At 58.3% G+C, this 15,906-nt stretch overlaps 4 protein-coding genes across 4 annotated transcripts in view; 1 reads left to right on the forward strand and 3 right to left on the reverse strand.

Moving 5' to 3' along the window:
* LOC146421410 (uncharacterized) overlaps window positions 1–10,954 on the reverse strand; it is a 23,169-nt gene extending 12,215 nt beyond the window's left edge. Inside the window, exon 1 of the mRNA XM_085047142.1 lies at window positions 9,799–10,954. Within this exon, the coding sequence (XP_084903268.1) occupies window positions 9,799–10,872 (1,074 nt within the window). The 5' untranslated portion in view covers window positions 10,873–10,954. The remainder of the gene's footprint in view (window positions 1–9,798) is intronic.
* On the reverse strand, window positions 29–1,014 carry LOC146421412 (uncharacterized). The gene has a single exon (XM_085047499.1). It carries the CDS (start codon window positions 822–824, stop codon window positions 168–170), a length of 657 nt encoding a protein of 218 aa, XP_084903625.1. The 5' UTR covers window positions 825–1,014; the 3' UTR covers window positions 29–167.
* On the reverse strand, window positions 2,376–5,297 carry LOC146421413 (class II histocompatibility antigen, B-L beta chain-like). Its single transcript, XM_085047545.1, has 5 exons — window positions 5,140–5,297; window positions 4,379–4,648; window positions 3,233–3,514; window positions 2,648–2,754; window positions 2,376–2,546 (listed from the first exon to the last, which is right to left on the reverse strand). The coding sequence occupies exons 1-5, from the start codon at window positions 5,222–5,224 to the stop codon at window positions 2,538–2,540; spliced, it is 753 nt and encodes a 250-aa protein (XP_084903671.1). The 5' UTR covers window positions 5,225–5,297; the 3' UTR covers window positions 2,376–2,537.
* A 3,364-nt stretch (window positions 10,955–14,318) lies between the features above and the next one.
* LOC146421414 (class II histocompatibility antigen, B-L beta chain-like) lies at window positions 14,319–15,699 on the forward strand. Its single transcript, XM_085047511.1, has 3 exons — window positions 14,319–14,688; window positions 15,322–15,428; window positions 15,529–15,699. Exons 1-3 carry the CDS (start codon window positions 14,334–14,336, stop codon window positions 15,535–15,537), a joined length of 471 nt encoding a protein of 156 aa, XP_084903637.1. The 5' UTR covers window positions 14,319–14,333; the 3' UTR covers window positions 15,538–15,699.
* The last annotated feature ends 207 nt before the right edge of the window (window positions 15,700–15,906 follow it).

Below are 15,906 nucleotides of genomic sequence, written 5' to 3' on the forward strand. Positions count from 1 at the left end.
GCCACCAGCCAGGTGTCTTTGCCACACGGATCACCAGCAGCACGGATCACCAGGGCTCTGCACAGCTGGGGTCACTGGGGATCATCCACTGCAGATCTTCCCACTGGGGATGGAGCTGGAGCAGCAATGAAGCTCTTCCTGCACTTGGGACACTCGCAGGGCTTCCCTCAATGGTGCTTCCGTTGGTGCTGAGCCAAGTTAGACATGTCTGAGAAGCTCTTCCCACACTCGTCACACTCGTAGGGCTTTTCCCCAGTGTGGATGCGCCGGTGGGTGATGAGGGTGGAGTTTTGCTTGAAGCCCTTCCCACAGTCAGGGCAGCGGAAGGGCCTCTCCTGGGTGTGAATGCGCTCATGGCGGAGGAGACTGGAGCTGGTCTGAAACCTCTTCCCACACTTCCCACACTCATAGGGCCTCCCCCCGGTGTGGATCTTCTTGTGCTGCACCAGGTGTGACATCTGGCTGAAGCTCTTCCCACATTCCCCACACTCATAGGGCTTTTCCCCAGTGTGGGTCACCTGGTGCCGCATCAGGGCGGACATCCGGCTGAAGCTCTTCCCACACTTCCCACAATCGAAGGGCTTTTCCCCTGTGTGGATCATCTGGTGTGTGACCAGGTTGGACATCCGGCTGAAGCTCATCCCACACTCCCCACACTCATAGGGCTTTTCCCCTGTGTGGATCCTCTGGTGCACGATCAGCTGAGATCTCCACCTGAAGCTTTTCCCACATTCCCCACACTTGTGGAGCTTCTCTCTGCCCTCAGGCTTCTCCCCCAGCTCCGAGCTCCGGCTGCATCTCCGGGCCTTTTCCTCCTCCTCCATCCGGCCACGCCTTGGCAATGACAAATCCTGCTTTGGGGAAAAAACAAGGGCTCAGCGCCTTGCCCTGGGGGTTCCTCCTGCCCAGCTCCAGCTCTGCAACTCTCCCAGGCTTTTGTGTCCATAAAAACCCCAAACCACCACCATTCACCTCAAAACCCTCACAGCATTTCCCCCTCTCTGCTCTTTGCACTTTGGCCTCCTCAGGCTCTCCCTTCCCTGCACTCATGCAGCTCCCGTGCCTCCCGGGCTTCCCTATTTTCCAGGGTCCCGCTTAGGGATGATCCGGGGGCTTTGGGGGTCCCAGGGGTCCCTTCTCCCCTCATTCTCTGCTCCGCGCTTCCAGGGATCCCAGGCTTCCCCCTTAGCCACGCTCCCCCCTCTCCAGCCTGCCGGGGCTCCCCCAGCTCCGCCATCGCCCCTCTCCGCTCCCCCCACTCCGGGGCTCCCGCCCTTCCCCTCCACCGCTCTCCCGGCCGGACCCCATGCCCCATGTCCCCCTCCCACCCCGACACCGGGCCGTGCCCACCTGCAGCCCCCAAAATATCCCCCAAAGCCCCACTGCCGCCTCAGCTTTGCCCTTCCGCCACATCCAAACGTTCCCCCCGCACAATCAAACCCTCCCAGCGACCCTGAACGAGATTTGGGGCTCAATCCCGCAATCTGCGAGCTCCAAACACCCGCCCAGACAAAACGCCGCTCGGGGACCCCCGAGACATTTGGGGCGACTTCCTCCTCCCCCTCACCTGCGGCGTGCGGGGCGCCGATGCTCCCGGGGCCGCGGCAGACAAAGCGCTCCGCGCTGCTTCTGCTGCTCCTCCTCTTCCTCTCTCCAACCTCTTCCTGTTCCTCCTCTTCCTCTCCCCCCCCCCCCCCCTCCTCCTTCCTCCTCCCGCCTCCTCCTCCTGCTCGGATCTCCGGCCTTTCTCCCGCTCCTTCCTCATCCCTCCTCCTCCTCCTCCATCCCTTCTCCTCCTCCCCCAAGCCCAGCGCCCACCCTTTCCCCCCCTTTTCCCCACGCCGTCGCATGCCGCGGGAGGAGCCGGGATGGAGCCGGGGCAGGTCGGGCTGGGGCAGCGCTGGGCTCCGGGCCAGGCCTGGGCGCCCCCCACGCGCCCCCTCCCCAAATTGGGCTGGCGGGAAGCGCTGGGGGCGAGGGGGAGCGCAGGTGGGGTTGGGGTGGGGAGCGCTGGGCGCTGCGGGTCTGCCTGGGAACTGGAGAGTCATCAGCGCCGCGAGCTCGGATTGGATCAGAATCGCTCAGCGCCTTCTCCCATTGGCTCATTTTCGCGGGGCTATTTTTCGGGCCTGTTTTTCTATGGGGTTTGGAGGTTCTGGGGGGCTCAGGGGGTCTCAGCGCCTTTTTTGGGGTTCGCTGTGTGCCGTGTCGGGGTTCAGCTGCCTCCCAAGGCCCCCAGAGCGGGGTGACACTTGGGGACACACGGGGGTCCCCATTCCCGATCCATCCCGGGGTCAGGTCTGCCCCCCAATCACAGCCCCACCGCGGGGTCCCCCCAAGTCCCTCCCCAGTGCCCCCCAAGAAACGCGACCGGAGCCAACTGGGAAGCTTTATTGGGAGCACTGGGAGCAGCCGGGCGGGGTCAGAGTGACAGCAGGGCTGGGGGGACACACGACCCCCCAAAATCAGCGCGGGGACAGAGCGGGGGGTCCCGGCCGGGCCCGAGGCCACGGGGAGGGGCTGCGGCCGGCGGCGGCTCAGGAGCTCTGTGGGCAGAGAAAAGGGGGTGACACTGGGCTGGGGGGCCCCGGGGGGAGCACAGCCGCTCCGGGGCAGGGGGGACACGACCCCCGGGACCCCCCCTCACCTTCTTGCGCAGGTAGAAGCCGAGCCCCAGCGCCAGGAAGACGAAGCCCAACACGAAGCCCCCGATCCCCGTCAGCATCTTGCTGCGGGCAGCGTCCGGCGGCATCTCTGGGGGGTCAGCAGGGCTCAGGACCCCCAGAAACCTCTCAGCGACACCCCAAGCCCCTCCAAGCACCCTCCCAGTCGCCCCCAGCCCACCCAGGAGCCCCTGAAACCTCCTCCCGATCCATTCCCAGCCTCCCCAGGACACACCAAAGCCCCTCCCGTCCCTCTCAGCACCCCACAACCCCTCCCAGTTGCCCCCCACCGCCCCAGGACCCCCAAACCCTCTCCCAGTCCCTTCCCAGCCCCACCAGGACTCACCAAGGTCCCTCCCAGTCTCTTCCCAGCACAACCAACCTCATTCCAACCTTTGGTTTTCCATCCCCAATCTCCTTCCAGCCCCTCCAGCCTCACTCCAGCTCCCTCCCAGTTCCCCCCAGCAGCCCCAAACTCCCTCCCAGTTCCCCCCAGCACAGCCCAATCCCCCTGCCAGCCCCCCCAGTGCCTCCCCCGCTCCCCCCGGCGCTGTGGGCTCTGGCCGTACCCCAGTGCCGCCTCAGGGGCTGCTCCAGGCTGACGTGCTCCACCTGGCAGGTGTAGGTGACCCCGCGCCGGGGGGGCGTTTCCAGCAGCACCAGCAGCTGGTAGGTCCAGTCCCCGTTGGGGAGCAGGTCGGTGGTCATCACTTGCTCCGAGAGCTCCTGCTGGCCCTGGAACCACCTCACCTGCACCTGCGCAGGGTAGAAATCCATCACGGAGCACAGCAGGCGGCCGGGCTCGGGCTGGGAGCTCGAGGGCACCAGCGAGATGGACACGCTGGGGGGCACTGGGAGAGAGAGGGGAGACACTGGGATCAGCTGGGGGGGCGCTGGCAGAGAGCTGGGAGGGGTGGTGTGGTACTGGGAGGGACTGGGAAAGGAGTGGGAGGGAATGGGGGGGCACTAGGAGAGAGGGGAGTGGATTGGGGAGCACTGGGAAGGCACTGGGAGAGAGGGTGGAGGTCTGGGAGTGGACTGGGCATGGACTGGGGATGGGTTTAGAGGGACTGGGATGGAGCGTGGTGGCACTGGGTGGGGCTGGGATTGCACTGGAAAAGCGGGGAGTGGATGGGGGAGCACTGTGAGGGCAATGGGAGAGAGAATGGAGGTCTCGTAGGGGAATGAGAACAGACTGGGATTGAACTGTAATTGGGTTTAGAGGGACTGGGAGTGACTGTGGTGGCATTGGGACTGGAAAATGACTGGAAGAGAAGTGTGTGGATTGGGGAGCACTGGGAGGGCACTTCATGGAGGGTGGAGGTCTGGGAGTGCACTGGGAATGGACTGGGATTGCATTAGAGACATTGGGAGTGACTGTGGTGGCACTGGGAGGAACTGGGAATGAATTCCACGGCATTGTGAGGTTAAGCCCAGCGCGGGGAACTCGGTGCAGCTTGTCTGCCTGATGAGTCGTCAGAGACGTGCGAAATGATTATCTGAGGAGCGTCATCTTCACGCTTGGCTGAAATGGACGCGCTGAGGGGGGACTGGGATGGACTGGGAGAGCTACAGAAGTGACTGAGAAGGACAAGAAGCCCCTGGTTTGGCCCAAGGAGGGCTGAGGGCTCCGGGTGATCCCCAGGGAGGGTTTGAGGGGCTGCAGGGTCATTGGCAGGGCAGACCCTGAGGGGACACCTCTGCCCCACGCTCACCCCTGCGCTCTACGCTGAACGGGGTGAACACCTTGTAGTTCTGCGGGCAGATCGTGTCCACCACAACCTGCCTGTTCTCCATCCATGCCTGGTCACTGTTCCAGTACTTGGCCAGTTTCTCCCCATCCGGGGTGAACCCCACGTATTTCCCCACATCGCTGTCGAACCTCAGGTACTCCACCCGGTTGTATATTTTCCTCTCCAGGAACCTCACCTTCTCCGTGCTGTTAATGAAGTGACACTCGCAGTATGCCATAAACTGGCAGACCCCTGTGTGTGCAAGGCACAGGTCAGGGGGTTCCCCCAGCACCCCCATCGATCCCAGAGCTCCGGGGGTCACCCCGGATCCCCACTCCGCACCCCCTGTGCCCCACGGCCGCCATGGGACCCTCCTGCCCGCGCTCCCACTTCCTCTTTCCCACCCTTCTCCCTATTTCCCCTTTCACATCCTCACTCCCCGCCATTTTCAGCCACTCCCTACTTCAATTTTGGGGTCCCATTCCCTCTTTTTGCCCATTTTCCACCCTTTTACCCACAATTTCTCCATCCCCATCCCCTCCCGCTCAGTTTTGGGCTCCCAGCCTCCCCTTTTCCCCACTTCCCCACCCTCTCCCACCCCTTCCTCACCTTCCCCCAACCCTCAGCCCCTCCCGCTCTCCCTTTCGGCTTCCCCTCCTCCTCCCCCTCCACTTTGGGCTCCCAAACCCCTTTCTTTCCCCTTTTCCCCCTTTCCCATCGCATTCCCTGCTCCCCCCGCTCACCCGACAGCTCCGCGCCCGCAGCCGGGGTGGCTCCCAGCACCACCAGTGCCACCAGTAGGGCCCCAGCTGCCGCCACTCGCCCCATGGCCAGCGCCGGGCAGCTGCCGCCAGCCCCGCAGCAGCCGCTGCACTGGGAGCTCCAGTCCGGAGCAGGGCGGGATCATCCGCCCCGCGCGCTCTGATTGGCCGGGCGCCGTTTTGGGACGCGCTCCCATTGCCTGGGCGTGGTTTTGGGCGCGCTGCCATTGGCCGCAGTTGTTTTGGACGCGCTCCGATTGGCCGGGCCGGTTTGGGGCCCGTTTTGCACAGGCTCTACCCGGCAACCGGTGACGACACAACACACACGCCCTCCCATTGGCTCCGCCGCTTTTGGGGCGCTGCGCCCCCACTCCCACTCCCCCCACTTCGCCGCCGCTGCACTGGGACCACCAGCGACCCTTCCCAGTGTCGCCACATCCCGAGGCGCCATGGATGGAGCACGGAGCTGCCCCTGCCTGCTGCTGCTGCTGGCGCTGACCCTGCCTGGCCTTTGGGGGCTCCAAGGTGGGCTTTGGGGGGTCCTGGAGCCGCGGCGTTGGGATTTGGGGTGTCCTGGATCCATGGCAAAAGGGGATCGGGGAGATTCAGAAGGTCCAACCCGCTTTTGGGGGATTTTTCTGGGAAGGGCGTTGGCCAAACTTCCTGTTTTTTCAGGGTTTTCCCCATTTTTTTTCAATTTTCGGGGTCAGGAGTGGCCAAACTCCTCTTTTCCCACGGTTTTGGGGTTCTGACAGTTCCCAAACCCCCCTGTACCCGAGATTTTGGGGCTCTAGGAGTTCCCAAACCCCCCTATACCCAGGAGTTTTGGGGCTGGGCATTTCACAACCCCCCTGTACACAGGATTTGGGGAACTGGGTGTTCCCATATCCTCTTTTTCCAGCATTTTGGGGCTCTTGGATTTCCCAAACCCATCTGTTCCCAATATTTTTGGGGGCTGGCAGTTTCCAAACCCCCCTGTACTGAGGATTTAGGGAACTGGGAATTCCCATTTGCTCTTTTTCCAGGATTTTTAAGGTCTCGTGCTGAAATTCCTCTTTTTCCAGGATTTTGGGCCTCTAGGATTTCCCAAACCCTGCTGTTCCGGGAATTTTGGGGCTCTGGGAATTGCAAACCCCCCTGTACTGAGGATTTAGGGCTCTGGGAGTTCCCACTTCCTCTTTTTCCAGGATTTTGAAAGGCTCAGGATGCTCAAATTCCTCTTTTTCCCAGGATTTTGGGGCTCTGGCATTGCCCAACCCTCCTGTTCCCAGGATTTTGGGTGGAAATCCCCATTTTCCCGGAATTTTTATGCTCTCGCCCCCCACAATTCCCCATTCCCATTGCCCCACACCATCATCCAGACAGAATATAACCAAAACTCCATTTCCAGGGGAATTCAGCCCAATTCCAGGTGTGTCTGACTCGATTCCAGGAGGATCCTGGGGCAATTCCAGCCTCTACTGCAGCACCAACACCATTCAAACCCAATTCCAGGTGGATTCAACCCAATTCCAGGTGAGTCAAATCCAGCTCAAGGTTGGTCCAACCCAATTACAGGTAGATTAAAGCAAATTCCAGGGGCATTCAATCCAATTCCAGGTAGATAAAACCCAATTCCAGGTGGATCAAATCCAACTCCAGGTGGGTCAAACCCAATTCCAGGTGGATCTAACCCAATTCTAGGTCCAGTCAACCAAATCCCAGGAAAATCCATCTCTTTTTCAGGTGGATAAAACTGAATTTCAGGTAAATCCAACCCAATTCCAGGTAAATCCAACTGAATTCCAGATTGATCAAACCCAACTCCAGGTGAGTCAAAACAAATTCCAGGGGGGTCAAACCCAATTCCAGGTCGAGTCAACCCCATTCCAGGTAAACCAAATCCAGTTCCAGGTGGATCAAACCCAATTCCAGGTCAATCCAACCCAATTCCCAGTCAATCCAATCCAGTTCCAGGAGGACCAAACCCAATTCCAGGGGTGTCAAACCCAATTCAACTCTTTTAAATGTCCCATCGCCCCTTTCCCTCCATTCAGGAAGCTCCTGACAGCTTTTTTCTGGGAGAAATCCCTGAATTTGGGGATTTTTGGGGTGCAGTTTTGGACAGGGGACAGCTCTGCCTGCCTTTCCCCTCCCTGGCTGTGTCCCCAGTGTCCCACCCTGGCTGTGTCCCCAGTGTCCCACCCTGGCTGTGTCCCCAGTGTCCCACCCTGTCTGTGTCCCCAATGTCCCACCATGGCTGTTATCAGACACTGAAATATTTCACACCTCAAACATCGATACAAAGTTTTGCTCATTATAACAAAAAGTGTACAAAGAAGCTACAATCAAAAATCCTCCCTGAAGATACCTGACTGGGACTTTGGACTGAGAGTCAAACTGCTGAGATTCCATAAAGGGAAACCTATTGTTCACTCATCTCAGGCTGAGGGAAAGGAATGCACACACAAATCCAAAGCCACCAGCTGCTCTGAGAATCATCCCTGGCTGAGTTTGGGGTGGGGGCAGAGCACAGCTCACTGTGATGCCTAAAATGCTGGGAAAGATTGAGCACAGACCCCGCAGTGTAGGAAAAGGGTATTCCCTTGGTTTAATAGGATCCCAGGTGCACCACGACGAAAAGAGAGCGACAATATCACACATTTACAATTTATGGACTTCATTGATTAACATACCTATCTAAAATTCCCCAATAAGAAACCTAACAAATAAAATAATTGCCCCCTTATTCAAATTACCTACCCCCTAAGAAAGTTACAAATTAGTGTACATAAACATGTCCCAGTGATAAAGCTCTCTCAAGGTTGGTGCCTCATGCTATTGAAATTGTGGAGATTGTTTCGTCTTCTCCAAAGAATTCTGAACAAGGCTAGAGAACAAGGGTTATAAACATGTGGGGCTGAGATACAGAGAGTAAAAGGTACAGGAATGGGAAAGGGTAAAAAGGATATAAAAAGAGTATAAAAGTACAACGAAAAAGGACAAAAACCCATCAGGCATCAGCAGAAGCCAGGTTTACACAAACTGCCCAGCTGTGGAACCCCCAACCCCACCAAAAAGTGACACAGAAACCCCAAAAAACGACACTGAAACCCCAAAAATTGCAGAAAAAAACCCAAAAAAGTGACACAGAAACCCCAAAAAGTGACATGGAGACTCAAAAAGTGATGATGGGAAACCTCCAATGGGACAGTGAGACCCCAAAAACGGCAGAGAAAACCCCAAAAATGGAAGAGAAATCCCAAAAAGTGACACAGAACCCCAAAAAATGACAAAGAAAGCCCAAAATCGTCACAGAAATCCCCAAAAGTGACACTTGAGACCCTAAAAATGACACAGAAACCCCCCAAATGATACAAAAAACCCCAAAAATGACATGACAAACGCCCAAAAGTGAGACAGAAACCCCAAAAGGTGACCCAGAACCCCCCCAAAAATGACCCAGAAACCCCAAGAAGGACACAAAAATCCCCCAAAACGGCACAGAACCCCCAAAAATCTCCACCGCACGCTGCTGGAGCAGTTCGACATCAAATCGGGACTTTGACGTGAGAGGAGCTGAGGGGAGTCACAATCCATCACAGACCCCCAAATGCCAGGCCTTGCACCACAGCAGTGCAGGTGATGCAAGCAGAGTCTGCTGCTAGAGACTGTCCCCTGCCCCGGGGGGACATGCTGGACATTGTCACCTGGCCTGAGTGTATATTAACCCTTGGCACTCTGTGCTTTTTGGGGGGAAAACCACCACTGAGAAGAGCAGCTGGAGAAGATCAATGTGACATCGTTGGGATCCACGGATGGTGATGTTTTCTTTCTCCCTCTTTCTGTCCCCCTCACCTCTTTTCCTACTTCTCTTCTCCTCTCTTTTCTTCCCACTTTCTCTCATATTTACTATCAAATAAAACCTACACTACTGACTGGCATGTGGTCTCGTTTGCACCTTAATTCGGGCAGAGGTATTTCCAAAGAACCTTAATGTTTGGATCATAACAGCTGTGACCCCAATGTCCCACCCATGTCTCACCTCAATATCTTCATTTTTACCCCAAATTCAGGTGTTTTGAAGGATTGAAATGAAAACAAGACCAAACCTGAAAGAAAAGGATTTACATGTCTGTGCCCGCTGAGGATCCATGTGGTTGGGTAGAACGGAAGAACATTTTTGGACGTTTCCACCCCAAAATCTTGGTCTTTGCCCCAATTCAGAACCATTTGGCTGTGAAAGATGCCCTTGGGTGAGAGAAAATCACAATCATGGAATCACTGAGACTAAGGAAAATACCTCCAAGGCCATCCAGTGTTGCCTCATGCCAAGAGATGATATAACTGAACACAAAAGGTGAGATTTTCTGGGGTGGAAACTCAACAAATCCGCTCTCCCCAGGGAATTTCTGATGTCCCCAGGAATTCCCATGGACATTCCTGGCCCTGCCTTCATCCAGGTGCCCACAGGGAGCCAGGAGGGTGTGGAGCCACCAGTCAGGTGTCTTTGCCACATGGATCACCAGCAGCACGGATCACCAGGGCTCTGCACAGCTGGGGTCACTGGGGATCAACCAATGCAGATCTTCCCACTGGGCATGGAGTTGGAGCAGCAATGAAGCTCTTCCTGCACTCGGGACAATCGCAGGGCTTCTCTCACTGGTGCCTCTGTTGGTGCTGAGTAAAGTTAGACATGTCTGAGAAGCTCTTCCCACACTCGGGACACTCGTAGGACTTTTCCCCAGTGTGGATCACCTGGTGCCGCATCAGGGTGGACATCTCCCTGAAGCTCTTCCCACACTTCCCACACTCGTAGGGCTTTTCCCCAGTGTGGATGCGCCGGTGGGTGATGAGGTGGGAGTTTTGCTTGAAGCCCTTCCCACAGTCAGGGCAGCGGAAGGGCCTCTCCTGGGTGTGAATGCGCTCATGGAGGAGGAGATGGGAGCTGGTCTGAAATCTCTTACCACACTTCCCACACTCATAGGGCCTCTCCCCGGTGTGGATCTTCTTGTGCTGCATCAGGTGGGAGCGGCGGCTGAAGCTCTTCCCACATTCCATGCACTGATAAGGTTTTTCTCCTGTGTGAATCCTGCTGTGCACAATGAGATCAGTTTTCCATGCAAAGCTCTTCCCACACTCGGGACACTCATACGGCTTTTCCCCAGTGTGGATGCGTCGGTGCCTGATGAGGGTGGAGTTGAGCATGAAGCCCTTCCCACAGTCAGGGCAGCGGAAGGGCCTCTCCTGGGTGTGAATGCGCTCATGGACGAGGAGACTGGAGCTGGTCTGGAACCTCTTCCCACACGTCCCACACTCATAGGGCCTCTCCCCCGTGTGGATCTTCTTGTGCTGCATCAGGCTGGAGCTCTGGCTGAAGCTCTTCCCACATTCCACGCAATCATAGGGCTTTTCCCCAGTGTGGATCCTCTGGTGCTGCATCAGGGTGGAGCTCTGGCTGAAGCTCTTCCCACATTCCACGCAATCGTAAGGCTTTTCCCCAGTGTGGATCACCTGGTGCCGCATCAGGTTAGACATCTGGGTGAAGCTCTTCCCACACTTCCCACACTCATAGGGCTTTTCCCCAGTGTGGATCATCTGGTGCCGGATAAGATCAGATCTCTGCCTGAAGCTTTTCCCACATTCCCCACACTTGTGGGGCTTCTCTCTGCCCTCAGGCTTCTCCCCCAGCTCCGAGCTCCGGCTGCATCTCCGGGCCTTTTCCTCCTCCTCCATCCGGCCACGCCTTGGCAATGACAAATCCTGCTTTGGGGGAAAAACAAGGGCTCAGCGCCTTGCCCTGGGGGTTCCTCCTGCCCAGCTCCACAACTCTCCCAGGGGTTTGTGGCCATAAAAACCCCAAACCACCACCATTCACCTCAAAACCCTCACAGCATTTCCCTCTCTCTGCTCTTTGCACTTTGGCCTCCTCAGGCTCTCCCTTCCCTGCACTCATGGGGCTCCCGTGCCTCCCGGGCTTCCCTATTTTCCAGGGTCCCGCTTAGGGATGATCCGGGGGCTTTGGGGGTCCCAGGGGTCCCTTCTCCCCTCATTCTCTGCTCCGCGCTTCCAGGGATCCCAGGCTTCCCCCTTAGCCACGCTCCCCCCTCTCCAGCCTGCCGGGGCTCCCCCAGCTCCGCCATCGCCCCTCTCCGCTCACCCCACTCCGGGGCTCCCGCCCTTCCCCTCCACCGCTCTCCCGGCCGGACCCCATGCCCCATGTCCCCCTCCCACCCCGACACCGGGCCGTGCCCACCTGCAGCCCCCAAAATATCCCCCAAAGCCCCACTGCCGCCTCAGCTTTGCCCTTCCGCCACATCCAAACGTTCCCCCCGCACAATCAAACCCTCCCAGCGACCCTCCACGAGATTTCGGGCTCAATCCCGCAAGCTGCGAGCTCCAAACACCCGCCCAGAAAAAACGCCGCTCGGGGACCCCCGAGACATTTGGGGCGACTTCCTCCTCCCCCTCACCTGCGCCATGCGGGGCGCCGATGCTCCCGGGGCCGCGACAGACAAAGAGCTGCGCGCGGCTTCTGCTGCTCCTCCTCTTCCTCTTTCCAACCTCTTCCTGCTCCTCCTCTTCCTCTCTCCTCCTTCCTCCTCCCGCGGCTCCTCCTCCTTCCTCCTCCCGCCTCCTCCCGCTCGGATCTCCGGCCTTTCTGCCGCTCCTTCCTCATCCCTCCTCCTCCTCCTCCATCCCTTCTCCTCCTCCCCCCAAGCCCAGCGCCCACCCTTTCCCCCCCTTTTCCCCACGCCGTCGCATCCCGCGGGAGGAGCTGGGATGGAGCCGGGGCAGGTCGGGCTGGGGCAGCGCTGGGCTCCGGGCCAGGCCTGGGCGCCCCCCACGCGCCCCCTCCCCAAATTGGGCTGGCGGGAAGCGCTGGGGGTGAGGGGGGGGCGCAGGTGGGGTTGGGGTGGGGAGCGCTGGGCGCTGCGGGTCTGCCTGGGAACTGGAGAGTCATCAGCGCCGCGAGCTCGGATTGGAGAATGCCCGCAGGAGACAGGAGAGTCGTGTAAAAGTGACTTTATGGATGCACAGAGGGAGAGGCCTTGGGGCATTTGCCATTGGTCTGTAAAACGCAGCCTCCTTTTCATGCTCGTTTCCCGGCTGCATCTCCCTGTCCCTTTGCCGTCTGGCTGAGGTACTTGGAAGGTACAGACTTCCCGATCCGCCCACTGTCTGTGTCCCTTAACATGCACCCCTAGTTTGTGTGACATTCGGTATTCGTGGCTCTGGGAAGTGTTTGTTCTGCTTGTGGAAGTTCAGGAATGGAGCAGGAGCTTGGCTGAGCAGCAGTCTGTATCAATTAGTAACAATTCAAATTCACAGTGGGTTCTGGGACCTGATAGGAATTCTTAGGATTCCCATGCGCTGCTCCATTGTGTAAGATTTGTTCTGGTGGCCGTTCATGTTTTTTTAAACATTTTTGGTGTGCTTCCTCCTGACCTTATTGAGCAGTTTTGTGTAATTTAATCACCCAATCTTTGGATCTCCGACTGGTTTCCCTGAACTTGCAGTAGCAAAAATCCCCAGTGGTTAATTACACTCTATAGATCATCCACAATGCTAGCACATGTTGGAGTGAGGAGACAGATGACTCCCCCCAATTTTTTTAGTGAAGTTTTCCCAACATTTTCCCACTTGCTGTTGCTCTTTGCAGATGAACCAATTTGTGCTGCTGTTGGGGTTTGACCCTGACTAAACGCCAGCACCCCTGCTCTCTCCTGCTGCACACGTGCCAGAGGAGGGGAAAGAACAAAACTGTAAAAACACACACCAAATTCATGAGTTGAGGGAGATAGGGCACTGGTAGGAGGACCCACGGAAGAAAGGGCAGACAGGCTTTAAACTTAAAGTTGGAAAATGATTTAATTACTTAACAGAGTCGGGGGATATATGAGAGGTAAAAATAAGCTTTTCGTACACCATTTGTTCACTCACCACCTCCCTCTTCAGCCCCCTTCCCTCTTCCCAAACCCACAGCACGGGCAGGCGGCAGGGTGAGGGGTTTGTTCTCTGCTCAGTCCATCAGGGAGAAGGGTCTTCTGCTTAGCCACGGGGTCCCTCCCACGAGAGACAGTCCTCTGGAAACTTCTTTGGCATGGCTCTGATCTCACGAGCAACATCGCGCCCGAATTCTGCTGCAACGTGAGTCCTCTTGTCCATAAGGTGCAGACTCTGCCGGGCCGAGGCCAGGCTGCTTCCATGCCAGGAGCAAGGCCTTTCTCTCCCTTGCAAGGCCTTTTGCAGTTTTAACTGTTTAGATGAGACTCTCTCTGGATCACAGCTTCCTCCAGGCATCCACCTGCTCCTCTGGCGTGGGCTGTGGGTGGATTTCTGCACCCCTGTGGACTCCATGGGCTGCAGGAGAACCTCCTGCTCCCCCCACGGCCTTCAGCACGGCTAGCAGAGGGTTTTCAGCTGCGGCGACTGGAGCACCTCCTCCCCACCTTCTCCACTCACCTTGGTGTCTCCATGTTGTTCTCCCTTCATATGTTTTTACCCTTTCCTCCTCAAATTAAAAGCAGTGTGTTCCTACTTTTGTTTTGATTTTTTCTTAAATATGTATTCACAGAGGCAGAACTAGCACCTCTAATTGGCCCAAACCTGGCCAGCAGTATGTCCATCACCTTCAGAACCATCAGAGATTGACTGCTGGATTTGATGTAAAAACTTCCAGAGCTTTCACTCAGGACACACAGGAGCCATCTTTGTGCCACTCCCAACCCCTTAGACACCTCCCCAGGCCTAGCACAACAGGTTCTGAGGGGTCCAAATTTCTCCTAGATGTCAAAAAATAGTTCACTGATGTTCTGGGCCAATCAAAACCACCACAACTCCCCTCTGGCCCAGTCCCTTCCCAGTCCCTCCCAGTGCCACCCAGTCCCTCCAATCCCATTCCTAGTCCATTCCCAGTCCTCCACCATCACCCTCAGTGCCCTCCCAGTGCCCTCCAACCTACTCCCCTCTCTCCCAGTCCCTCTAATCCCTGCGAGTCACTTCCAGTGCCACCACAGTGTATTCCAGTCCCTAAAATCCCAACCCCATTCCATTCCCAGTCCATTCCCACACCTCCACTCTCTCTCCTAGTGCCCCCCAAGTCCCTACCACTCGACACCAAGTCCTCCCCACTACATTCCCATTCCATCCCACTCCTTTCCCAGTCCCTCCCAGTCCATAAACAATCCCTCCCAATGCCACACCACCCCTCCCAGCTCTCTCCCAGCACCCCCCAGCTGATCCCAGTGTCTCCCCTCTCTCTCCCAGTGCCCCCCAGCGTGTCCATCTCGCTGGTGCCCTCGAGCTCCCAGCCCGAGCCCGGCCGCCTGCTGTGCTCCGTGATGGATTTCTACCCTGCGCAGGTGCAGGTGAGGTGGTTCCAGGGCCAGCAGGAGCTCTCGGAGCAAGTGATGACCACCGACCTGCTCCCCAACGGGGACTGGACCTACCAGCTGCTGGTGCTGCTGGAAACGCCCCCCCGGCGCGGGGTCACCTACACCTGCCAGGTGAAGCACGTCAGCCTGGAGCAGCCCCTGAGGCGGCACTGGGGTACGGCCAGAGCCCACAGCGCCGGGGGGAGCGGGGGAGGCACTGGGGGGGCTGGCAGGGGGATTGGGCTGTGCTGGGGGGAACTGGGAGGGAGGTGGAGAGAGGCTGGTTTATACTGGGAGAGGGGCTTGGGGGTGTGGGAGGGCTGGGAAGGGGTTGGAAGGGTGTTGGGGAGGGTGGGATGAGGTTCTGGGGGTGCTGGTGAGCACTGGGAGGGAGTTTGGGAGTGCTGGGGGGAACTGGGAGGAGTTTGGGGGTGCTGGGGGGAACTGGGAGGGAGTTGGAGTGAGGCTGGAGGGGCTGGAAAGAGATTGGGGATGGAAAAGCAAAGGTTGGAATGAGGTTGGTTGTGCTGGGAAGAGACTGGGAGGGACCTTGTTGAGTTCTGGTGGGGCTGGGAAGGGACTGGGAGAGGGTTTGGGGGTCCTGGGGCGGTGAGGGGCAACTGGGAGGGGTTGTGGGGTGCTGAGAGGGACGGGAGGGGCTTTGGTGTGTCCTGGGGAGGCTGGGAATGGATCGGGAGGAGGTTTCAGGGGCTCCTGGGTGGGCTGGAGGCGACTGGGAGGGTGCTTGGAGGGGCTTGGGGTGTCGCTGAGAGGTTTTTGGGGGTCCTGAGCCCTGCTGACCCCCCAGAGATGCCGCCTGACGCTGCCCGCAGCAAGATGCTGACGGGGATCGGGGGCTTCGTGTTGGGCTTCGTCTTCCTGGCGCTGGGGCTCGGCTTCTACCTGCGCAAGAAGGTGAGGGGGGTCCCGGGGGTCGTGTCCCCCCTGCCCCGGAGCGGCTGTGCTCCCCCCGGGGCCCCCCAGCCCGGTGTCACCCCCTTTTCTCTGCCCACAGAGCTCCTGAGCCGCCGCCGGCCGCAGCCCCTCCCCGTGGCCTCGGGCCCGGCCGGGACCCCCCGCTCTGTCCCCGCGCTGATTTTGGGGGATCGTGTGTCCCCCCAGCCCTGCTGTCACTCTGACCCCGCCCGGCTGCTCCCAGTGCTCCCAATAAAGCTTCCCAGTTGGCTCCGGTCGCGTTTCTTGAGGGGCACTGGGGAGGGACTTGGGGGGACCCCGCGGTGGCGCTGTGATTGGGGGGCAGAACTGACCGCGGGATGGATCGGGAATGGGGACCTTGTGTGTCCCCAAGTGTCACCCCGCTCTGGGGGGCCTTGGGAGGCAGCTGAACCCCGACACGGCACACAGCGAACCCCAAAAAAGGCGCTGAGACTCC

Source organism: Lichenostomus cassidix, unplaced genomic scaffold (assembly GCF_008360975.1).
Source record: "Lichenostomus cassidix isolate B80296 unplaced genomic scaffold, HeHo_3.0 HiC_scaffold_33, whole genome shotgun sequence".
Classification (NCBI taxonomy): domain Eukaryota; kingdom Metazoa; phylum Chordata; class Aves; order Passeriformes; family Meliphagidae; genus Lichenostomus; species Lichenostomus cassidix.

Coding starts and splice junctions, on each gene's coding strand:
- LOC146421412 (XM_085047499.1), bottom strand. CDS start 824: ATGGAGGAGGAGGAAAAGGCCCGGAGATGCAGCCGGAGCTCGGAGCTG.
- LOC146421413 (XM_085047545.1), bottom strand. CDS start 5,224: ATGGGGCGAGTGGCGGCAGCTGGGGCCCTACTGGTGGCACTGGTGGTG. Junction 4,649..5,139: donor TGCGGGCGCGGAGCTGTCGG/GTGAGCGGGGGG, acceptor TTGCACACACAG/GGGTCTGCCAGTTTATGGCA. Junction 2,755..3,232: donor GCCCCTGAGGCGGCACTGGG/GTACGGCCAGAG, acceptor CTGACCCCCCAG/AGATGCCGCCGGACGCTGCC.
- LOC146421414 (XM_085047511.1), top strand. CDS start 14,334: ATGCCACACCACCCCTCCCAGCTCTCTCCCAGCACCCCCCAGCTGATC. Junction 14,689..15,321: donor GCCCCTGAGGCGGCACTGGG/GTACGGCCAGAG, acceptor CTGACCCCCCAG/AGATGCCGCCTGACGCTGCC.